This window comes from Trachurus japonicus, chromosome 7 (assembly GCF_045865225.1).
Source record: "Trachurus japonicus isolate A0001 chromosome 7, Traja_1.0".
In the NCBI taxonomy this organism is placed as follows: Eukaryota; Metazoa; Chordata; class Actinopteri; order Carangiformes; family Carangidae; genus Trachurus; species Trachurus japonicus.
In genome coordinates, this window is record NC_140913.1 from 4,445,106 (window position 1) to 4,470,421 (window position 25,316).

Below are 25,316 nucleotides of genomic sequence, written 5' to 3' on the forward strand. Positions count from 1 at the left end.
GAGATGGTCCCAAACCAGAGCAGCTGAGGAACGAGAGCATGTGGGCAGAAGTTCAGAAGAACCAAGTGAAGCAGTTCTCCATAAACTCAACAATACACCCTCCAGTCGCCCTGCACAGGCCATGTAATGCATAACAATCACCTCTGAAACAAAGGCAGGGAGGGGAGGGGAGGGGAGGGGAGGGGGTGTTGTTCAACAGAGTGTGTGTTTGTGTGCATCTATTCAAGTATTCATGAGGATGTGTGAGCGTGTGTGTGTGTGTGTGTGTGTGTGTGTGTGTGTGTCTTACCTTGAAATGGCAGGTTCAGAGGCCACCTGTCTTCAGGCATTTGACGAGTGTGTGTCTGCAGACGTTAACCTGTTTGAAAAGCTAGTAACAAAGACACACACACACACACACACACACACACACAGTAGTTTTATCATGGCAGTACAGACGCATGTTCAGTAGAAACACTCTCACAAGTAATTACCTCCATGTTCATTTCTGAGCAGGTGTTTCCTTCACACCGGCCCCAGAGTGATGCCTGCACTCACTCTGTTCTGCTTACAGCTATATTACTTATGCTAATGTGTGCCGCCGGTGGCTCGTTGTATGTGAGCTCGTTACGAGCTGTTGATTGAGGTGGGAGTGAACCAGGGGGGCAGAGACTTCCCTGTGAATTGGCATCTGTTCTTCCCTACACTGTGTGCCCTTGAGCAAACCACTCAGACATACCCTTAACAGTAAGGAGAACTACAAGGAAGCGCTAATTATGTTTCTGACCACAGTTTGGACTTGGGCAACTACTTGTGACACGTTGTCCCTGTTTAAACATCCAGCAGAAACAGTCACAGAGCAACACTGTAGGGACAGTTTTTCATCAAGCAGTCTCTGTATTTTCCTCTATAATGGCTCCGTCTCGTAATGCTCCATTATTATCTCATAGCGTGGTGAATGTGCAGCTCACAACTTGTCCATGGAAGCGTTTTGGAGTTGTTGGATTGTGTATTTGATGAGTTTGATGAGGAAAACCAAGAAATCCCATTAGCCTCCGTAGCGTAGCTCTGAGCAGCTCACGGCTCTGCTCTGCCGTTCTAAAAATAGCTTGCACAGACAATTTAAGGTAACGAACCTACTGCTATGACTATAGGGATTATGGCAATGGGCCAATTTGCCAAAATGTTGAACTATCCCTTTAATGCAGTGTTTTCTCGCTTTAAACATCTGGATCTTAAAGGTCCAATGTGTAATATTTGCCAAGGTTTATTGGCAAACTCTGAATATACTACCCATGAATATATTAGTAGAAGTGTATAATGGCTATAAAATAAAATGTGTTTGGTTTTCGTAGCCTTATAATTCTTCTTTTATATATAGGCTACATATAGACGAATTCGGAGAACGTTTTGTGTATGCCGCCATCTTGCGGCGGCGCCATTGCTGCGGTGACATGTGTCAGTCATAGTAAACTGATTCTCTATGACAGCATCATAAATAGGCTGCATTTGTGATGTTTATTGCCCCCCAGTAACTGATTAAGGTATCTTACATGAATACCAATATTCATTTAGTAATTAATCATTTGTTTGAGCGATTAGCAGGAAAGATTAGAGTAACAGGGAGATAAGAGACTGTATCATAAACGATATAACATACCGGTACGTTATGCGTGCTGACGTTAGCAAGCCAGCAGCGGGATATTTAATCATGTGGACAGGCTACATGAATAAGATTATAAAAACAACAACAACTTTTGCTTTGTTTTAGATATTCAAGAATATTTTATTGACCAGCTGGCCTCCGATGATCAGAAAAAACGTCAATTACAGGTCTCTGATTTATGGTCAAAATGACCTGAGCTCCGGATGGGTCGGACATATTTTACACCGGCTTTTAGACGACCATGATCACATCATATTGAAGGGATCAGTGAGACATTCACAGACTGTCCACACGATGTGAAGGTAACGGTGAGAAGGGAGGGTAGCCAGGTTGTACAGGTCAGCTGTGACTGCGTCGCTGGCGGCTGCTGCTGCTGCTGCTGACACGCTGTACGTAACGTTACGGTCTAAACACGGACACTCCTCCTGAAGTAAGGGGCTGTGTTTTGCTGATATTAGAGCAGTCGAGGACGGCACATGTCCTCCCAGCCTTCCTGGACATGTTCGCAGAAGAGAAAGGGAAGAGAAAAGGTCCACTTGCATTCAAATGCCCGCTTCGCGCACAGAGCCAACAGCTGCCTGACTGTGAGTTGTCACCGCAGTAATGGCGGCCGTTCGATTTCCGGTGACGTCGCCGAATCAGTCTATAGCAAGGGTCTCGCTTTAGAGAGTGTCGCCATCTTGCACCGCCATGTTTGTACGGGGGGGGCAACCGCCATTCCGACATGTTGCTATTCCGATATTAGGCCCTAATTGTCGGAATGGCAACACTTTACCCTTTAATAAACATCCCATCATTCCGACAATTTTCGTCTCCTAAGGTCGGAATGGCGGTATTTCTTTCTTTTTTTACGTGTTGCCATTCCGACAATTCTTTTAAAAGCCTACCCCACCCCACCGCACCCCCCCCAAAAAAAAAAAAAAAAATTTTTTAAAATCAAATCAAGGAGGCCTAACACGATTTTGCACTAATGATATGCCGGCGCAAAATAGCAGTTTGTCCAGTGCATCTCATTAAAGCACACAGATTGGTCAGATAATTCAAACGGTAGACGATTTCAAAGCCTTTACTTTATTTGCAGTGCGGGTCGGGGCGGGTCATTAAAAAAAACTGATGATGAAGTCCAGAGTGTGTTATCAGGGCGCGCTGATGTTGATGGGAAAGCCGGCGGAGGTGTGAGGGAACCGGATGAGACGGCGGCTGAGGGCATCAGCAGAGCGGGGTTCCTTTCACTGAGAGCAGAGAGCAGGGACTGGGGAGGACGAGAGGCGGCGGCCGCCCCGGCTGCTGCACTGTGACTCTCCCGCTCCTCATGAGCTCCACAGTCCACACTGACAAGCTACCGGCAACACAGCACCTCTGTCTGCCCTTTCAAAGTAAAAAAAGGCCGCTGTCTGACGTTTAATAGCGGCGGGGCGGGTCGGGGCGGGTTGTGAAAATAGATGCGGTGGTGCGGGGCGGGCTGGGGCGGGTCAAAATACTTCATAGATGCGGGACCCGCGGGTTGGAAAAAAACCCGGCCCGCGCATCACTAGTAGGTAGGTATCAATCATACCTGATGACGTATGTAGAGCGACAGAAATCCGATGAGGAAAAAATGTTGCTCTTTTTTCAAAATAAACTTGTGGTCTAAACTACTTAAAACACTTTATAACGCTGCATCGAAAGGTAAAGAATCTGCCACCATGTTGGATCGACAAGCTATCAGTAAAGTAGCCTCGGTGTGTTGTCATCGTCTTGCTGCCTCCATGAGTCGCTGAATCACAGTACGAAGAGATATAGAAGATCTTTGTACCTTCAGCCATGAGGCTTTTTAATTCTTCTGCAATGAGCCGGCAGACAAATGAATTTCTCTTTGGGGATTATAAATTTGTATTCGTATTCTACTGCTTTTCCCAACACTACTCAGGACCTTGAGGGGTACAGTCCAAAAAACACACTCACTAGTCTCACTAGTCTTTTGCTTCGATGTCAACAAGCTGTTAGGAAAGAGAAGCGGTTCAATGATTTGGTTGTACCAGACTGTTGTGGTGAAGAAGGAGCTGAGCTGGAAGGCAAAGCTCTTCATTTACCAATCATTCTAACACTCACCTATGGTCATGAGCTTTGGGCAGTGACCAGAAGAATTAGATCTCAGACACAAACTGCTGAAATGACTTCCCTTTGCATTGTGGCTGCAGCCTTGGAGGTGAGTTGAGGAGCTGCTGCTCCTCTGTCTGGTTAGAGCATCTGGTTAGGACGCCATGTGTCTTTCTAGGATTGTATATCCCATGAGGCATGGTGGCTCGACTCGAGAATATTGCTGGAGAGAGGTACGTCTGGAAAAACCAGCTTAACCTGCTGCCAATGTGACCACGCATCAAATTAGCAGAAGTGGGTGGATGGTCCAGACATGAGGCTCCATGAAATCTGGCTGCCTGCTTCAGCTGGACACACTGAAATGTGTGTTTTTTATTTATTTATTTTTTTTGGCATTGTGCCTTCAAATATTTTTTCGTGGTGTTTTTCTTTCAATCTAATGTCAATTTTACTTTTTAAAATTGGGTTCAGTATGTTGCCAAGTGAAAAGTGAAAACCTCTGTGGGGTGTCCATCTTCTGGGCTTTTAAAAATGCCATCTCTGCTGAGACCAACTGCAAAGGGCAAACTAGGCACCATGCACCGGCATCGTGAACGGAAGGTGCTGTATTAACCGTGCTTTTTGTCAAACAGATATTCTCCTGTGTGATTTCACTCCAGCCTCAGTAACACCATCCGTCTCTGTCTCTCATTAGCAGAAAGGCTGGAGTAACTCCCTGCGGCCGATGGACAGACATGGCAACGTAAAGGTAAGACACATGTGGAAGTCATTCAACGATGACTGACTCTCCTCCTCCTCCTCTTCACTCTCCTGACTCTCCTGTCCTCCACCCCCCCCCCCCCCCCACCTCCATCAGTCATCTCTAACAAGGTCCCACTCTCGTACAGTTAATGATCGATGGAGAACATTTCCTCCCACACCGTCTCCTTCTCGCACTTTAAGCTCTGATTTATGTGAGGACGGTTTGATAAGTGTTGGCAGAAACATTCAGATTCTTTTTCATATATTCACATTCACATCACTTTAATCACTTTGATCAAAGCCGATCACACTTTATCATATGAGCAAAAATAAAACACTCCAGCGTTTTCAGCCTGAACACAAACTTTTTTTTTAAAGTGCTGTGGTGAAACTGCCTCAGAAATTTGATCTATGTGTATTCACAGAAATCTAGTCTAATTTATCATAATCAATAATCCTGCATTTCAACCAAAACACATCTCCTTTGGGATGTTAATGAAGCAGGAGCTGATTTTTATGTGACAGCAGTTTCTTTCCAGCAAGCTTGCTTAAAAAAATGATAAGTGTTTCTATGGCAACGGTATTTTTCCTTGGCTCCTCTCCTGGCAGCACATAACTTTTTCTTTTTTTTTTTGAGGTAGTCTTATTAACAAATTTCCATATGAGCATATAAAACATATAGAAAACAAAACAAAAAAACAATAACCCAAACCCCAGCCTGACTAACACACACCTGCACACACACACACACACACACACACACACACACACACACACACACACACACACACACTCAGATGAGTAAGATTTAAGTCACAGTAGACGTATGAATGATGGTTCATATGATAAAAATAAACAATTTCCAGGTTTTTTCTGTGTGTTATCTGTTTTGAGTACACGCTTGTCTGCCTTACCCTGTGTATTGGGGGACTTGTACTTTTTCCTACGTGCTATATAATGTTTCCTCTGGCATTTTGAATTTATGTTGGGTGAATGGTTGTATGTGGTCGGTGGACTGTAGAAACTGAAGTGCCTTTTGACGATAAATTAAGTCATCTTTATCTGTATCTGTAACCCAATGAGAAATGGGTGTGCAGAAAACAAGAACAAAAAAAAAAAAGTGACCAGTTTAGTCCACATGGTGACAAGAACTCACACTGTAAAGTAAATGCAGACTGGAAAATGTGTTTTCCTGCATTCTCCATCTGTGCAGAGAGCTGTGTGGGACAAGACAAAAGAATTAGTTTCTTGTGACAGGTGAATCCCTGGTAAACAAACACACCTCAGCACTGAGGATTGTGGATAGAAAGATACACATGTGTAGTTTAGAAAGACTGCCAGTGTAAGTCTGTGTTTGTGTTTTCTAGTCCTCAATCTCAGGTTTGTTCTGTCGTTTCAGTTTGTTTTTGTTATTTCGGGGGAGACCTGGCAGGATTCCTTCTGTTCATATCTCTGTTATTTGTCTTATTTAGCAGCTTCCCAGACCTAATTAACAAACCTGTGTTGAACCTCAAAGCGTGACAGAAACAAGCTGGGAGAAGTTGATTTATTACCTGCAACCAGAGGCACCACAGGTGTTCTGAATTATGCAGCCACCTCAATTCATTATGAGTCGACCTTGGACCTTTTTTTTTTTTCATCAGTTTTCACCTTTAGTTTTTAAATCGTATTCCTCAGATGCTCGATTTTTAAATTCTGGTTTGATTTATTAATCATCACTTTTATCATTCACATGAATTATTTCAGATGCTTTCAGTCCTCATTCGTCAGTGCTTTGGGCTGCAGCTGCAATATTGGGCCTCATATTCATTGTTAAAACACCTTGCAATGTCATTCTCCAGCGATGTGGATGTTGGATATACTTTGCACTGTTGACCAGGCTGTTCATGCTCATGTTCCCCAGAGATACAATCCAAATGTGCACAAGAAATAGCCAAATCTGACCGGTTGAAGAGGCACCTGTTGTTTGTTGTCCTGTCCTGTCTTGTGTTATTGTTAAGCGTCCTTTGGTGTCTTGAAAGGCGCTATATACATCGAAATTATTATTATTATTATTTGATGAACAATTCACTGAATCTTCATAACCCAGATAATGAATTTTGACATTTTCTGCACCAGAGATCTTATAATGTCAATGTCAATTTTATTTATATAGCACATTTCACATGGCGAGCATGAACTCAATGTCCTCTACACTGCAAAAACTCAAAATCTTACCAAGAATATTTGTCTTATTTCTAGTCAAAATGTCATTTCTAGTCACAACAAATCTCATTAAAATAAGTAAATTTCATATACATAAATAGTTATACATAAAAAAGCAGCTTGTTTTCAGACACTTTTTACTTATTTCAAGTGAAAATATTTTCACTTGAAATAAGTAGACAAATCTGACAGTGGAGCAAGTTTTTCTTTCTTATTACAAGCACAAAAAACTTCCTTTCACTGGCAGATTTTTCTACTTATTTCAAGTGAAAATGATCTAAAAATAAGTTAATTTTTTAAGGTGCTGAGTCTTATTTAATGTGGAAAGAGATTAGTTTGGACTAGAAATAAGACATTTTGACAAGAAATAAGACAAATATTCTTGGAAAGATTTTGAGTTTTTGCAGTATAGGATAAAAGCAAGATACAGTACATGTAAAGTGCATATCAAAAAGCCAATATGTAAAAATAACAAACAAAAACCTGATAAACAAACAAAATACTAATTAAAAGCCTGTGAGAACAGATGTGTTTTTAGACTAGATTTAAAGGAGGATATTGTTGGAGACAAGCGGAGATGCTAATGTAAGAGGCATGTCATACACTGACAGCTAGAAACCCTGAGGGGATAAAAGCTGTCAGATACAGCAGGTGTGTTGTTGATACACACCTGAGGAGTTGAGGAACAGCCAAGTCACTGCACACAACAGGTTCCTATTATGAGAACACAGTGAACAGCCAACCAGCTTGTGCCCCAGTGCAGTTTCATCAAAATTACAACACGTCGCACAAAGGGAGGGACAAGTCACCGCACACACTCTGTTGTTTGTAGTCCGACCCATTTCAATCCATCCATTATCTATCTTATCTTATCTTATCTTATCTTATCTTATCTTATCTTATCTTATCTTATCTTATATTATATTATATTATATTATATTATATTATATTATCTCCTTTTCAGGTCAGAGGACGGAGACACTCTCAGCTCCCACTAGACAGACCGCAAAACTCCCAGGAGCCTTTGCACCAACCTGGTCCAGTCCGCAAGAGTCACAGGAGGAAAGGTAAAGCACATCCCACCACCCGACAGATACATGCATGAGCAGATGTTTTATTTTTCTGGCGCTGCTTTCACTTTACACTGGCGTCTCTGAAGTTCTGAGATGGGAATCCTGTTTTTGATTGTAATCTTTTAGTCTTTTATTTAGTCTCCTTTTCTCTTTCTTCATTACATCTCCTCTAATCGTTTCATGTGTTTTCTCCCCAGCTGAGTGTGCGCCCTTTACCTTGTCACAGTTTCCCATCTTTCATCTTTTTCCCTCTTCCCACCTCCCCACTCTTCTTCTCATCTTTTCCCCATCACCCTCTGAGTACAAAATCTTTTTAGATCATCACTTGACTTTTGCCGTCTTTTCTGATGTTACTGGAGCGTTTTATCACTTCGCTTTATCTGTTAGACGTCACCTGTCTCCTTTCCTAACTCAAATATTTCATCCTTCGTTTATTCAAGGAAATGGTTGCTGTGATAAAAATACACACATGCGCCATCTTCATCTTTACATATTCCATAATCTACAGTAGGTTGCTATTTTTATATATAGCCATTTTCTACAGAGTTGATTTCATCAAGCTCAACTGTTCATAATGGTCTGAATGTGATGTCATATGCAGAAAGATTAAGGCACTTAAAACTGCCAACTCTCGTCTATAGGAGGTAGAGGTGACATGATTGAGGTGTACAAACTTGTCCAAAATATCTACGATTCCACAGTGGAGCCTGTTGTCAGCTTCAGTATGAACTAAGAGGGAACTCCTTGAAACTCAAACAAAAATGTGTCGTTCTGACAAAAGAAGAACATTTTTTACACTTAGGGCTGTAGGAGTATGGAATGATCTTCCAGAGGATAGTGCAGTGAACTCTTAGACTAGATCATTTCTGGTCAAATAAGGACTTTTCAAATATTTACAGTATAAACTGCAATTTATAGAATGTGCCCCTGATCCTACGATCTCTGAACTTTGGCAGATCGTCTACATGCTTTAATCACTTCACGATCTAATATCGTCATATCGCCCACCCCTAACCCGAGCCGAAATCAGCTGTCAGAAGATGATTTCATTTTCGCTCTAAACTCTGTAAATATATCACTTTATCCACATTTCAAACATTTTTAGGCGAGAAAGTAACCGTTTGGACGAATTCGGCGCTACTCAAGCTAGCCGTTGTGACGGGAGCGTGCCTATGTTCCCACAGCCCTATGTTCCCTCTGGACTCTCTCTACCTATCTGGACTCTAATCTATCTGGCCTGTCTAGCCTCTACCTGGTCTTTTTACTAAACTTAACCAACTCTTTTCTTCATTGCCTAAACCCAACCAATGGTGGGACCAAAGGGCTGTGGGAACATAGGGCCTCATTTTCAGTGACAACAAAAGTTAGAAATGTGGGAACATAAGGCTGTGGGAACATAGGAATGACCCCGTTGTGACCAACGCACTTCCGGTTACTTTCACAAAATAAAACACCCGTTTCCCTTTACATAGGCTACAGAAAACCATGACGATAGAATTTGTCCTTTTACTTTGAAACAGGAAGCTAACCTACCCTCGATGTAGCTAGCTTGAACCAAAATGAAGCGTCTTTGCTTGAACCCTCCATTTTGACCGATCTCGTCCCGTTACCGGCATTTTTACCGCTCAAGATGCCTTACCGGAGAGTTCTGTCAGCTCTGAGACGAAGATCGGCCCGCCGGTTTCTGTTTAGAGTTGCTGAAGAGTTTCTCTGATGACTTTAGGTGGAGGCAGGCTAACACTACCCATACACTCCCAGTGTTTGAGCTAAGCTAATTACGGGCGATACAGCTCTATCTCCCTTGTTACTGCACGCACAGTCGAAAGGATGGTGTGGACTCGGGAGTGAGGCAAGACTCGAAAAAAAAATGTTGGCGTATCCCTGTAAGTGATATTATGTATGTATTATTGAAGTTGTGTGTATTTGTGTTTGTTTTGTTTTTGTATGTCATTATTTTGAGTCTGATGCAGAGGATTTATATCCTGTATTAGATGTATATTTTCATAAAATTTCATAATGATCTGAAAACTCAGCATCAGCTGTCAGCATCATCCTAGAACCTGGCAGGCCAACAGGAGCTCTTCTAATTTAGTAGCGTGAAATTCTATTGTGCTTTTTCTTAATGCAAAATTGGAAATGGTTGAAGTCCATCAAAGCAGGATGGAAACTGCAGTCAAACAATCGGAGTCTGATCGCAAAAGACTCGGACTTCTTTAACTTTCTGATCTTAACAGACTGCTGCAGACATGACATATTTTTAAACCAACTAAGCCACTGGGATTTACCCTTAAACACCTGGATGAAGCCCCTTGACTCATTTCTGCCTTTTGTTCATCTCCTCCCCTCAGGTACATTAGTGTGCAGCAGCAACGGGACCTGCAGCACCTCCATCTCCTCTGTTGCCATGGTGGCCATCCCTGACTGCGTCGACAATGCCACACAGACAGACATCAGCTTCCAGAGCATCATGACGCTGGGGAGGAACAGAGGGCACCACCACCACCACCACCACGGCCGGGGAGGCTGCTCCTCCCCTCCACCTCCTCCCGCTTCTCCTCCCCTTCCTCACCTCATGGGACCGTATGGGATCAATGAATTGTAAGTCTGCTTTTAAATCGACCAATCGATCAATCAATCAACCAACCAACCAACCAACCAACCAATTAATCGAGGTTTATTTATACTGTATAGTCCTTTATAGCCCAAAAGGTGAATTAAGTGCTTTACAATAATTACAAAAATAGCTTGCATTGACAATTAAAGGTAACAAACTTACTGCTATGACTATAGCGATTATGGCAATGGGCCAATTTGCCAAAATGTTGAACTATCCCTTTAAAGCATCTACAAAGGACTTTCATTTTGGTTTGATTTTGACCCCTGTGGACAAAAGCGATAGTGTTTTGCCGGAATGAAGACTACACTTGCCATGAGCTCTTGCGCGTATTGTCGTAAAGAAACTTACCGTATCTGGCTTGTGCGTGCCGTCTCCAGTCTAGTGCCGTAAATCATCCAGTGGACCGACCTGACCACTGCCCCCCGAAGAGTTGTTTTCGAGGTACATTCATGGAAAACCACTGATGAGTGTTTCCGTCAGGGGCAGTTTTTCGGCAAGCAGTCTCTGCATTTGCCTCGAAAACAACTCCGTCTCGTAACGTTCCGTTATTATCTCATAGCGTGGTGAATGTGCAGGTCACAACTTGTCCACCAGAGCGTTGTGGAGTTGTTGGATTGTGTATTTTAGGAGTTTGACGAGGGAAACCAAGAAATTCCATTAGCCTCCATAGCGTAGCTCTGAGCAGCTCACGGCTCTGCTCTGCCACTCTAAAAACAGCTTGCAGCGACAATTAAAGGTAAGGAACCTACTATACTGCTATGATTATAGGGATTATGGCAATGGGCCAATTTGCCAAAATGTTCAACTGTCCCTTTAAAATGTAAGAAGTTGAATGACAACCACCACTTACTGTCAGCAATAGCATTAATTACAGCTCTTTGTGCCTCAGTTCCCTCTAAGCAAAACATTATTGATGTGTGGGGTGATTGATTTGTTTGTCTCCTCCCTTTAGCTGTGTGTTTGAGTACAATGACCCCAACGACTACTTTGACGTCTCCAATCATGAGGTGGACAGGCAGGATGACCTGGAGTACGAGGTGAGCACTTCCTGACATATTTCCATAAATAAATGCCTCGGCGCCCGTCTCAGCAGTTCACACATATGCTCACCCACCTGTCACTGTCAAGTGGTCACGCCCTCCATTATGCAGAACTTTAACAGAGTTATATAAAGATTCAGCCCATGCACAGTTGTCAGGAAGGAAGATGTACAGAGAGCAGGATGAGCGTTGAAGGAAAACAGGTTTATAAAGACACGGTATATCTGGAAAATGCACAGAAAATGTTACTGAAACAAACGGAGCTCTACAAGGTGTCATGTAAGGTGGAGATCAGAATGAGTGTTGTCACGCTGCGTTTAACTTCAGTTTATAAGTGTCTAATAGACGACTGTTTTTTAGCTGAATGGCCCGATTTCTTTCCCCGCTCCGTCGGTTCACTGCTGTTTCTGGAGCCAAGCAGCAGTTTGGTCATTAAAGAAGTCAGCAAAGTGGAAATGCTCTAGCTCTTTCTGACTTCCTGTTCCTCCCCCCACTTCATGATTATTTGTTCCACTTGTGAGCAGCATAACAGGTTTTACTTCCTGCTTTGCTTGAGTGCAGACGCTTCACTCCTTTGCTCTCCGCTTCACTCTCTCTTTTTTTTCCCATTGCAATCTTTTCCTTTTGAAATTTATTTGTATTTTTTCCTGGATACCTACATATCACTGGAAGCCTAATTTATGATAGTTACTGGAGGCTACGACTGTTTTTTAAACTGTTTTACCCTGAGAGTGTGGCTTATCAGCAGCACAACCCGGCACTGTCGTGACCGGGATTGAGGAGCTCAGCTAACAGAAGCTAATTAGCAGCAAGATGCCTCCTTTTTCCACGGAGGACTACCACAAACTGCTCCAGAAGATAGCAGTACTGGAAACAAAAATGCATCGGCTCGAAGTGAACGTGGAGGTAAATGGACAATATGGAAATGATACTACTCTGCCGATATTCCAAAACAGTGAAAGGGAGCAGGCTAACACAAGGCTAACGGGCACAACCAAGGCACGGCCGGAGCCAGGTGTAAATGGGAGTAAATCAAACAGTCCTCCCTGGAACTCTCTTGGTGCTAAGCCAAAGCACCACAAAATACCTCCCTCAAACATGGGAAGACGATTATCAGGCAGAACCCAGCACTCGGAGATGGATTACGACACCGAGTGGCCTGCACTGCCATCACACAGGACTGTCTCCTCAACCCCAAAACCACAGAGAAAACAACCACGGACCAAGGCTACGAGCAAACTGCCCCAAGACACAGGGATTCTACTTGAGAACAGATATGCTCCACTTTCACAGGACCCAGACTCCCCAAAAGAAGGCTCATCTCCCAGGACTAGAGAAAGGTATGAGGCTAAATCTGATGCTAAAGGGCTACAGAGAGAGCTAACCACTGGGCCTCAAACTCTGATAGTGGGTGACGGAGCTGTGTATGACATAAAACGCTTTTGCAGCAAGAACAACACCAAGGTACTGTGTTTTCCCAATGACATGGTGTCTGATGTTTCAAAAAAGATCTTGAAGATTGTTGCTGAGCATCCAACATTGAAATCGCTCATCATACACACAGGAGCCCTTGATGTTGTGAAGCAACAATCAGAGCTATTAAAACGAGACTTCATGGAACTGATAAACAAAGTTCAGTGTTTGAATACTGAGGTGTTTTTCAGTGGACCTCTGCCAACAGTTCGGCGAGGAGATGAGAGATTCAGCAGGCTGATGATGCTGAACAGATGGCTTAAAGATACATGTACTGCTCAATCACTGAACTTTATTGACAATTTCAACATCTTTTGGGAACGCAGGCACCTCTTTAAGGCAGATGGATTTAGCCTTAACAAGTCAGGAGTACAGCTGCTAAGTGCCAACATCTTTTACTTTTTGCGTCAGGCACCAGCAGTCCCTGTCAAGGACAAGAGACAAATCAATCCAAAACAGCAGATAAGACGGCACTCTGGTGAGGGCGCTGAGATAAGGATTGACAACGGAGGACAGCAGACTCAGAAAGAACCTGCAACGTCATCATCTGCACCCCAGCAACTGGATTATCCACCAGCCCCAACAACGTCATCACCTGCACCCCAACAAGTGGATCATCCACCAGCCCCAACAACGTCATCATCTTCACCCCAACAAGTGGATCATCCACCAGCCCCAACAACGTCATCACCTGCACCCCAACAAGTGGATCATCCACCAGCCCCAACAACGTCATCATCTGCACCCCAACAAGTGGATCATCCACCAGCCCCATCAACACAACACAAGGAGTCTCCCTTAGCCCCAAAAGCCCCAAAGGGGGAGTCTCCCCCGGCCCCAACAGGAGACTCCCAACATTCAACCCCCCGAACCCCATCCAGCCCCCAACTCTCTTCATCTAGTCCTGACTCCCCATTTCTGGATTTCCCTGACAGGATGAAGAGCTTTCTCACTAGTGGAATCCAACTAACACCACGCCAGGGTCTCATATTTTCCCCAATTAACCCCCCACATCGTCCACCCCCTCGCATTCCACCACGTCAGAAACAACCCTCGACCAAAAGTCACCGAGCCCCCCCACTTCCTCTGAATCATCATATCATTGAATCTGAATGATATGTGCCGGGTCCAGGCTGCAATACTGATATCAAGAATGTTCTTTCCCAGGAAAAGTCAGGGCCCTATGGAGTTCAGGCAGCTTTCTCAATCCCTGTGGTGACAGGTAACAGAAAAGTGATCAAACTGGTGAGAAATAAAAAGGGTTCAATTAAATCTACCAATCTAGTGAGTATAGCTTGTCAACCTCGAAACTCACCAGTGTCTCCTGTTATCTCCACAAGGTTAGCTCTACTTAATATCAGATCACTAGCCAACAAATCCTTGTTAGTAAATGACATCATTATGACCTATAATCTAGACTTCTTACTTCTTAGTGAAACATGGCTGACTGAATGTAGCTGTGCTACCATTCTCAATGAGGCTGCACCAACAAATTTCAGTTTTATGAATAAGTGTCGAAGTGGTAAGAAAGGCGGGGGAGTTGCTGCCATTTTTAAATCTGTATTTCAGTGCAAGGAAACTATATTTGGTGATTTTAGCTCTTTTGAATATCTATGTTTTTTAGTAAAGGGTGATCCAAAAGTTCTCTTCCTAATTATTTACAGACCACCAAGATACCCAGGAAAATTCTTTGATGAGTTTGCCGAACTGCTGTCAGTTATCTGCACTGACTACAACTTTTTTATCATAACAGGGGATTTTAACATTCACATAGACAATAACATGGACACAAATGCCAAAGAACTATGCTCTCTTCTTGACACTTTTGGCCTCTCCCAACATGTGAAAGGGCCCACACACACCCGAGGCCACACTCTGGATCTGGTTATCTGTAGAGGTGTTGACATTACATCTGTTGATATCAAGGACTTGGCTCTTTCTGATCATTTCTGTGTGTTCTTTGACTTACAGATAACTCCGGACATGCAGTTACCCTCTGTATCTGTTAGGAAAAGGCTCATAAATGAGAATACCAGTGTTAAGTTTATGGAGGCTATAGTCATGTCACCAACTGTGAGTGCAGAGACAGTTGATGAACTCCTGGATAATTTCAACTGCAAAATCTCAAATGTCATTGATACCATTGCACCTATTAAAACTAAGATGACCTTGGCCAGACAGAGAACACCATGGAGGAACACTTTGATGGTAAAGGCTCTGAAAACAGAATGCAGGAAAGCTGAGCGTAAATGGAGAAAAACTAAACTTCAAATCCACCATGACCTCTACAAACAAAGTCTTTGTAATTTTAACCATGGGCTATTCAAGGCTAGACAGCAACACTTTACTGAAATGATTAATAAGAATATCAACAACACTCGTGCTCTGTTTGCTATGGTTAATAAGCTTACAACCCCCCCAAAAGAGATAGTTTCAGAACTCTTTTCCACAGAAAAATGCAATGAATTTGCTTACTTCTTCAATGAAAAAATCAAATCCATAAGGCTAAATATCAACACAAATCAGCAAAATAATACAATGATGCAATCCCTAAAATCACCTAGGAATAAATCAACTGTAATGTCAGAGTTTAATACAGTTGACCAAAAAACCTTAGAAGAAACAGTTCAGCATCTTAAAACATCGACATGTTGTCTTGACACAATACCATCTGACTTTTTTAAAACTATTATAAGCTCTGTCCAAACAGATCTGCAGCAAATAATAAATTGCTCACTTCAATCAGGCACGTTTCCTAAACCCCTGAAAGTAGCTGCCATCAAGCCGCTCTTAAAAAAGAGAACATTGGATACTACCATTTTAACCAATTACAGACCCATCTCAAATCTTCCCTTTATAGCCAAGATCGTTGAGAAAGTGGTTTTTAATCAACTCAGCAACTTCGTAAACTCCAGTGGACTCTTTGACAAATTTCAATCAGGCTTCCGACCTCACCACAGTACAGAAACAGCTCTTATTAGAGTGTTAAATGACATAAGGTTGAACACTGACTCAGGCAAGGTGTCAGTTCTGGTCATGTTGGATCTCAGTGCTGCGTTTGACACTGTGGATCACAGTATACTGCTGGACAGGTTGGAAACCTGGGCAGGACTCAGCGGGACAGTCCTAAAATGGTTCAGGTCCTACTTAGAGGAACGGAGTTATTTTGTGACCATTGGTAGTTATCAATCCGATCGAGTGGCTATGACGTGTGGAGTTCCTCAGGGGTCAGTCCTTGGACCCCTTCTGTTTAACATGTATATGCTGCCTTTGGGTCAAATTCTACAGAACTCTAATGTCAACTATCATAGTTATGCAGATGACACACAGATATATCTTGCACTGTCTCCTGATGACTGCAGTCCAATAGAGTCATTATGTCACTGTTTAGAGCAAGTCAAAAATTGGATGAGCCAAAATTTCCTTCAGTTAAATCAAGAAAAAACTGAGGTCATTGTTTTTGGAAATAAAGAGAAGAGGGTTGCTGTCAGTAAACACCTTGAGTCACTGTCTTTAGAAACTAAAGACCAAGTCCGAAACCTTGGCGTGCTGATAGACTCAGATCTGACCTTCAACAGCCATATCAAATCAGTTACCAAATCAGCCTTTTATCAACTGAAGAACATATCCAGAATTAAGGGTTTTATGTCCCAAACTGATCAGGAGAAGCTGATTCATGCTTTTATCTCCAGTAGACTTGACTACTGTAACGGTCTTCTGACTGGACTCCCCCAAAAAAGTATCAAACAGCTGCAGCTCATTCAGAACGCTGCAGCTCGAGTTTTAACCAGAACAAAGAGATCAGATCACATCACCCCGGTTCTTAAGACCTTACACTGGCTCCCAGTCAGCTACAGAATAGATTTTAAAGTTCTGCTCCTGGTTTACAAATCACTGAATGGTTTAGGTCCAGAATACATGAAAGACATGTTAGTAGAGTATAAACCCAGTAGAGCTCTGAGATCTACTGACTCAGGTCAGATAGTGGAGCTCAGAGTTCAGACCAGACATGGTGAAGCAGCATTTAGCTGTTATGCTGCTCACAAGTGGAACAAACTACCAGCAGAACTGAGATCAGCCCCAACTGTGAGCACTTTTAAATCCAGGTTAAAAACATTTCTCTTTTCATGTGCTTATAGCTGAGAACTTTAAACTTATCTATTTTTTTTTTTTCTTTTACTTTTATTTGCTCTTGCTTTTAACTCTGTTTTTAGTGTTTTGTTTGTTTTTATTCTGTCTTATGCTTCTTTTTTTAATGTTTTGTCTTTATGTAAAGCACATTGAGTTGCCTTGGTATGAAATGCGCTATATAAATAAAGATGCCTTGCCTTGCCTTGCCTTATTCTTTCCTCTCTACTCCTGTCTCTCCCTCTTCCCCTTCCCTCAGCCTCCACCATCATTATATTCCCATAAATTACTTCCTCTTTCTCTCTCTGGAGTTACATCCTTCATCTCATTCCTCCTCTCTGCCCCTTCCCTCTGTTGACACCACCATCCAAAAACCAGATGTATATCACAGTATGTTGTTCAATGGTTTGTGGCATTGGATAGTCTCAGTTGTTTTTTTTGAATGGTCCAAACTGATCGATCTTTGATGTATTGGTCCATAGTGTCATCTAATAAGATCATAACAGACATAATGACAATTCTCTGAGACTAACTGTAAGTCTGCAGTGTTTTTGCGTCATTTTCTGGTATTGCTGCAGCCACAGCAGAAAAAAGAACCTGGTACCAGGATTTATCCACAACCTCTACCCAATGGAAAACCAATAAAGGCAAGAGGAGCCAAGCTGACCTGGTACCATCCAAAGGAACAGTCATGTTTCAGTCTAAGTCTTTAGTGATCTATCAGTTGGTCCATCAGCTTTCAGAAGGTGGTTAAAATCAAACGGCCTCAGACTGCTTCTGTCCACATTAACGGCTCGGCCACAGCAACATTTAAATGTTTGCTACAAAATAATCCACTGCAGTGGGATTACTGTTGTCAGTGGATTTGCTTGGGCCTGGGGGCACAATTTTCATCTGTGTAAATCTTCTGCGTCAGCTCCGACTTTCATGAGATCTGACAATGGCGACATCCCCCCCGGCAACCAAGAGCAAAACAGTCTTGGCAGGGCTGACCTTTGAGAGCGAGAGAAAGACCAACTAAAGACCAGCTCTGCCCATTATCATCCAACCAATCACTCTCCCCTCTCCCCTTCCTCCAGGAAGTGGAGCTGTACAAGTCCAGTCAGCAGGAGAAGTTGGGTCTCACAGTTTGTTACAGGACGGACGATGAAGAGGATCTGGGGATCTATGTTGGAGAGGTAACTGTTACTCTTTCGTTATTTCTCTTTCGTTTCACATCTTTTCATTTATTTAGTGCATCCATCAATTTATCACTTTGTTTATACGATGAGGGAACCATGAGTCCTGTCCTGTTGTCTGATGTTCTGGACGACAAGACGAACTAGATGAACTGACCAACTAACAAACTCATTAACTAACCATTCATCACCTCATCTTTAAATAATCAATCAATCAATCAATCAATCAATCAATCAATCAATCAATCAATCAATCAATCAATCAATCAATCAATCAATCAATCAATCAATCAATCAAACTTTGTATGTACTGTAGATCATTATTCATACAGGAAGCAGCTCAAAGTACTTTACATGATAAAGAATAATAAAAACAGACAGGGGATTTACACACAGACATACAAACACGCATCCCCAAAATGAAAACACTGAGGATTTAAAAAAAAAAAAACTGAGATACTAGAGAGTGGATAAAAACTTAAAATAGGTAAATAGAATAACATGAAATAAAATAAAATAAACAGATAGATAAAATAAAATATATGAATATTAGATTGCCTTTATTGTCATTGAAAGAATTCAATGAAATTTACATTGCTGCCCTGCTGTGGTACCATACAACATATCATATAAGACAAGATAAATATAAAACATGAAACACATAAAAACATATCACATGAGACAAGATAAGTGCAAAAACATATAAAAACATAAAGCACATGAAAGGATATTGCACATTGACGGCGAGGGGATTGCACAACCCATTGTTGCCTATCTGTCCTTTAGGCTGCTGTTCAGCTCTTATGTATTTATATGTGTAAGATATACGTAATTCGAAATGGAGAAACTGCATAAAATCAAAGTTTAGATCTAATAAAACAATAAATAGTACTATAAATATTAAAATAATAAAATAAAAAAATGTAGGTCTTAATTTTGCTTTTAAAAATATCCACGTTCTCTGCTGTCCTCAGGTCTTCAGGCAGCCTGTCCCATAGACATGTAGTAATGATAAAAAGAGGCCTTGCCATACGTTTTAGTTAAACCTTTGAAATGATTAAAAGGCTGCTCTCTGAGACCCGAGAGTTCTACAGGGTTCGTATGTTAAAAGCAGATAAATAATTCGGACCACGTCTGTAAAGAGCTTTAAAAACCATTAAAAGTATCTTAAAAATCAATTATGAAGCAGACAGGTAGCCAGTGCAGAGACTTCAAAATTAGTGTAATGTGTGCTCTCTCTCTGGTCCTCGTTAGAACACATTAATCTCAATACTATTTATTCAGTGTCATGTGTCTCTCGTTATAATTTGAAGTTCAGTGTCCTGTCTTCCTGTGCTCTCCCTCTTGTGATTAGCTCATGTGTCTCACCTGTGTTGATTGCACCACTTGTGTCTCGTTTCTCCCTTGTGTATTTTATCTCAGTGTTTAAATCATGGCGTAATTTCTTTATCCTTTAATTCCTCTGTCTCTCTCTCTCCATCTCACTTCAGGTCAATCCAAACAGCATTGCAGCCAAGAACGGACGAATCAGAGAGGGAGACCGAATATTACAGGTACATTGACAGGTTTAGTCTCCGCTCTGGTCATTCAAAGGACATTTAAACTATTCCCAGAGAAATTGTTACCGAAATTGTTAGAGAAAAAGTTCTTATTCTACAGTTCAATTAGCTGAGGTGAAGTTAATTACAGCTAGATACAGTTAATTAGTTTTGTTTTTCACAATCTAGGGGACAGGTTCTTCCAAAGGGTTACCAGATAAATCTGTGAGGTCATGATGATAAATGGTAAATGAAAGACAAAAAAAAGCACATTCACAAATTTGTATTTTTGGGTCAAAATTTTGGGGAAAAAAGTTTCTTAAATGATTATTATTATTATTTTATATATAATCTTTATATATAACCTGGAAAGTAACACTTTGTAATTCAAGTTGTGAAATAAAGGTAAAGTCATGTAAAGTTAATTAAAATGGAGTAAAAAGTACAAGCCAAGCCAACAGACTTTTGCCTCCAACTTTCCCACTTTCTCGCTGACAGATTGTCTTAACTTTCTCCCCATAGCCTCACCTTCAGGACAAACACAGTTTTTCTATTTGACGACAATTGATTCATTAACTCAGAGAGTCTAATGAAAAACCTCTGTGTTCATTAATAATGAATGTTGACCTTCAGGTAACTGAAAATACAAACTTGTCCTCTGATGGATGGACTGGTGACATGAGGGTTGGAAATAGATTCAAATCAAACTATGTAAATTTATACCTGAAACCCCGGGGACAGTCCTCTCCAATCAGAGAGAGTTGTCAGCAGCCCAGTTACTGCCGTCCTAAAAATAGACGGAGCGAGTGAGGGATAGAGGGAGGGAGGGAGGGAGGGAGGGAAGGAGGGAGGGGGGGCATGTGACCCAGTGCTCCCACCACACTGTTCAGCTTGTTGACTGTAGAGACTGTTGATAGAATTCAGTCATATGTTGGTGTAAGTAAAGATGAGGTAAGCATGTCTGTCTTTAAAGGTTAATGAGATACCAAACAGCACTGCTGTGCCCAATCACATGTCATCGCTCTCTGGCAAAACAGAAAACAGAAAATACAGCGCAGGCCCATGTTCTCAAACTAGCTAGCAGGACCTGGACCGAAGTTGCCATGGTGACTGGCAGAATTTAAAGTTTGAGGAGGTACGTAAACAATCAAGAAATTGATTTTAAGCTCCTCTGCTTGGCAATTGGATGAAAAATCATTCTGCATAAAGAAGCTGTAGATACTTATATTCTCCAGAGAAAAGGGTTTAGTTAAAGACATGTACAGATGTGGTCACCTCCTTAGACATATAGGCTATTTGATTTGGTCAGGACAAGTAGTTTTTTCAATAAATAAAGTAAAAGCATCAAAAAAGTATCAAGCAAAGCAGGATTTGGCATCAGTGGGAGTTTTTTTCTTTTTTTTATATACTTTATTGTGAAATACAATACAAACAACACAGTGGACATACATCAATGTATACACAAAGTGTGAACAAGGTGTGTGTGTGTGATGGAGGTCCGCGGGTATAGTCATGGTCATGAGGTACCAGTAAGGAGAAGGGACAGCGTGTGGCGATTAGTGGTACTGAAGTTAAACTCACTCACCCATAAAAGATATAGGTATAGGTATAGGTATAATATGGTGGTCCCAATTGTGATAGCAGTAATAAAGAAAGAAATTAATGAGTAATAATAGTATTATCGGTCATAATAAATGGTATTAAAGATAACAGTTGTGATAGCATTTGCTAGACAGCAATAATAACATCATAACTCACAATAGTGATAATAACAGTAATAATTCTTAAGATAAGAAAGAAAAATAAGAACAAAGGATGAAAGAAGGATGTGGGAGCAGAGGATGGGTGCCTAAATGAAATTTTGAAGAGAAAAAAAAAAAAAAAGAATAAATGAAGCTGTGAGAACGGAAAAAATAAATAAAGAAAGAAAAATAGGCTAAAAAAATAATAAAAATAATAAATGATAAAATGGGGCCATTTTGTGAGATGTCACGCTGACGAGATGCATCAGGTGGGAGTTTTTTCTACATCTGCTTGAATCGGTGTGATTATTTCCAGGACCCTGACACATGTTGCGCTGACAGTGAAAAATTCTCATGAATAAATTTATCTCCCTGACATTTCCTCTCTCGTTATCCTTCTGTCCCTGCAACTGACAAGCTCGTGAAAACACTGTCAGGGGAAAAAGGGAAAAGTTGCAATGTGATGTGAAAAGACCAGTAAGCACCTGGCATCACCATGGTTACACAGCAGCGGACCAGTGATGTCAGCAGCGGTTCCCATGACAGCGCCACAGACCTGAAAAGCCTTCTGGCCCGATGTGGAGTCTCCCTGCAAGTTTGGGGGAATTACCTGTCAAAACAGCCACAACATACCAGTGACATGCCCCATATGTCTTATACACTAGTTCAACATGTTTTATTCTGCCTATAGAAAAACTTCAAAACCATGCTCTATATTTGTATTTTACCAGAAAATACAAATGAATGGAGCCCATTGTCTTCCTGGAAGGAAGGAAAATACTAAATCCCATTTTTATTCTGTTAAGTTAAAGGGGAATTGCCGTTTTTTTTACAATCTGGACCTTATTTTTAGCATAAAATACGATCATTTACTCACCCAGATAACTTTGGTGTCATTACAAGTCATTCCGACGAAATTAGCTCCAGCCAAGAGCAGCGTATATCCATATAATGGAGTCTACAGGGCAGCGGAATGCAGCCTCTAAATAACACATTTGCCCCGTTTACATGAGAGGGTTAATTCCGAATTAAAATCATTTAATTCTGAATTAAAGTTAATTCTGCTTTAAAAAGATCATGTAAACACTTAATTCCGAGTGAAAATATAATTCGGATTTAAAATTAATTCCGAATTAAGTGGGTGGTTTATTCCTATTTTAAAGCGGAATTAATTAATTCCTCTATCATGTAAATGTTTATTCTTTTTAAAATTAATTCCGGTCGTTCTGCGCATGCGTATTAACTGACTCGCCGCTCTATGTGTGTGTCGCGGTGATAATTTAACCGTGAAAAGTAGGTTACAACACACACAACATAACGTTACAGTGTTGTGAGTGAGTCATGTCGGAACAACCAGGCTTCATGAACCCGCTCCACAGACCCCGCTGCCCGGCCGCCGGTGGCTCACACACCGGGGAAGGCGATCCGGGCAGTGAGGGTGTGTGAGCCCGGCGCCGCCGCCGATGGGGGCGGCCGGCCCTTCCCCGCCGTAGCAGTAGCGGCAGCGGCGGCGGGGGCGGCCAGGCTCACACACCCAGGGAAGGGAAGGCCAATAGGCCATCCTGGCAGTTAAGAGGAGAAACTTTCTGCTTCTAAGTTGTTGTTAAGTTCAGGAGCAGCGGAGCGGCTCGCGGCTGCAGCTCTGTTCACTTCACACACTGAGAATGGAGTTTGTTTTCTTCCGGTAGACGTAAATACGTAAACACGTGTACCCTCTGTCCAATCAGAACGCTTCCCGACCCCCAGACGTTGAGCGGAATTAAATAAAGGCGATTTAACGTGTTTTCCATGTAAACCCTAATTCGGAATTATTATGTCCATGTAAACTCGAAGGAAAATATTTTAATTCCGAACTATTTAAAGCGGAATTAATTAATTCCGCTTTAAAAACATCATGTAAACGTGGTAACTGTCTGCCGCGAAACTCGTTCATTTCACCAATATTTAGTTCTGATAGGCTAGTGCTATTCCCCTCTGAGTCCAGGGTTCGGCATTCAGGTCCATTTTTATCTCAACTAGCCGGAGCTTTAGTGAGTCCAGGTTGAGGAGAGGAAGCCTGTGGAAGCTGAACTTCATCCAGCTGCTCATTTTGTTCTGACAAGTCAGAAACACGCAGAAACAAACCATAGTATTAGCGCTAGCAACAAGTGGCGCCGCACAGCGCTCAGAGATGACATCATCCAGGTCAGAGGTCAGTAGGTCAACCTACAGACCACAGATGTTGATAACAGCTAACTCCGGACTCAGAGGGGAATAGCACTAGTGTATCATAATATTAGTGAAATGAACGAGTTTCGCGGCAGATAATGTGTTATTTAGAGGCATTATACGGATATACGCGACCCTCGGCTGGATCTTATTTCGTCGAAACGACTTGTAATGACACCAAAGTTATCTGGGTGAGTAAATGATTGTATTTTATGCTAGAAATAAGGTCCAGATTGTAAAAAAAAAAAAAGCAAATATCCTTTAATGAATGATGTGACTTTTGCTAAGAAAATTGGTGAGAAACTAATCTTGTTCTCCTTCTCATCCCATCTAGATTAATGGAGTGGATATTCAGAACAGAGAGGAAGCGGTGGCGATTCTGACCAGAGAGGACAGCATCAACTTCTCCCTTCTGCTCGCCAGGCCAGACATAGAGGTGACACAACATGACACCACACAATCACTGACTTCATTCAATGCAGAGGATTTATGAAGCACAGGAATATCAACAAAAGTTTCAGCATCTGTTTTACTGGGTGGGACTTTCTGCTACCGTGCTAAACTGGTCATTGGTCATTATGTAAATGAGTGTTAACACAAGGTGTGGAGTTCCCCAAGGCTCTATTGTAAGTCCTCTTTTTTTTTTCAACATCTACACATTCCCATGAGCTCAGATTATGAAAAAAACAACCATTTATGATTGACCTGAAATATCTCAGCCTCTCTGATCCTGCTTTTCAGGTCTTCTTCATTTTCCTTCAATCCATAATTCGAGGTCTCTCAGTTTCTCTCCTGTTTCATCACTCAGCCCACTGCAGCCTAGTTTACTAACCCACTTTCTCGTCACATCACTGCGGCTGCTGCAGGTGGCCGACAGGAGAGCAGAGATTCATAAAAGCCACAGTTTATTTCTCTGTGTGGTCACAGTCGTTTCTTCCAGCAGAGACATCACGTGTTCACACTCTCCTCTGTCTGTCTGTCACAGACGTGTGTGGAAAACTAACAGCTGAATTGGAAGGAAATTTCATGTCTTGCTTCAAATACTGACTGATTTTTCAGAACTGATGATCTTTCCACAAACACCTCAGCCCAAAGTTAATTCCACTAATCTTATGCTCTGCCCTTCACTCAATGTATTTGACTTACAAACAAAACTAAAGGAGAATGGTGGTTAACTTGTTTGTTATACAGTATATTGGATAAAAATAGATAGATAGATAGATAGATAGATAGATAGATAGATAGATAGATAGATAGATAGATAGATAGATAGATAGATAGATAGATAGATAGATAGATAGATAGATTGATAGAATGATAGAATGATAGATAGATAGATAGATTCCCTTCTTCGGACTATATATATCTGACTAACATATTGCAAACAATAACTATTAACCATGCAGCATTAAATCCTCTGCCCTCACTCACAATCAGCCTTTTCCTTCACATCATAAACGCTTTTTTACTGGACTCCACTGTGCATAATATTAATGGTTGTGAGTTGTATCACACCCACCCACACACACACACACACACACACACAGCCATGATAAATGTTTGTGGAATGAAAGCAGCTCCCAGAGTGTGTCCACGTGTGCTGACAGAGGAGGAACTGCAGCATAGCATATTCATACATGTCAGTTAAA

At 41.7% G+C, this 25,316-nt stretch overlaps 2 protein-coding genes across 3 annotated transcripts in view; both read left to right on the top strand.

Annotated features, from left to right (window-relative positions):
- Positions 1–25,316, top strand: part of LOC146984036 (PDZ domain-containing protein 4-like) — a 66,341-nt gene that overhangs the window by 22,223 nt on the left and 18,802 nt on the right. Inside the window, exons 2-8 of one of the 2 annotated variants that reach the window (XM_085780863.1) lie at positions 4,419–4,472; positions 7,635–7,737; positions 10,092–10,341; positions 11,313–11,397; positions 18,081–18,179; positions 19,670–19,732; positions 24,002–24,103. In XM_085780863.1, the coding sequence (XP_085636989.1) occupies positions 4,419–4,472; positions 7,635–7,737; positions 10,092–10,341; positions 11,313–11,397; positions 18,081–18,179; positions 19,670–19,732; positions 24,002–24,103 (756 nt within the window). The remainder of the gene's footprint in view (positions 1–4,418; positions 4,473–7,634; positions 7,738–10,091; positions 10,342–11,312; positions 11,398–18,080; positions 18,180–19,669; positions 19,733–24,001; positions 24,104–25,316) is intronic. The other variant, XM_085780864.1, reaches the window with a different exon arrangement.
- LOC146984037 (uncharacterized) lies at positions 12,115–13,775 on the top strand. Its single transcript, XM_085783006.1, has 2 exons — positions 12,115–13,460; positions 13,643–13,775. Exons 1-2 carry the CDS (start codon positions 12,214–12,216, stop codon positions 13,773–13,775), a joined length of 1,380 nt encoding a protein of 459 aa, XP_085639132.1. The 5' UTR covers positions 12,115–12,213.

Excerpts from the sequence above, each read along its gene's own strand:
- LOC146984037 (XM_085783006.1), top strand. The coding sequence starts at position 12,214 with ATGCCTCCTTTTTCCACGGAGGACTACCACAAACTGCTCCAGAAGATA. Across the intron at positions 13,461-13,642 it reads TATCCACCAGCCCCAACAAC|CCCCATCAACACAACACAAG; the intron begins GTCATCACCTGC and ends ATCATCCACCAG.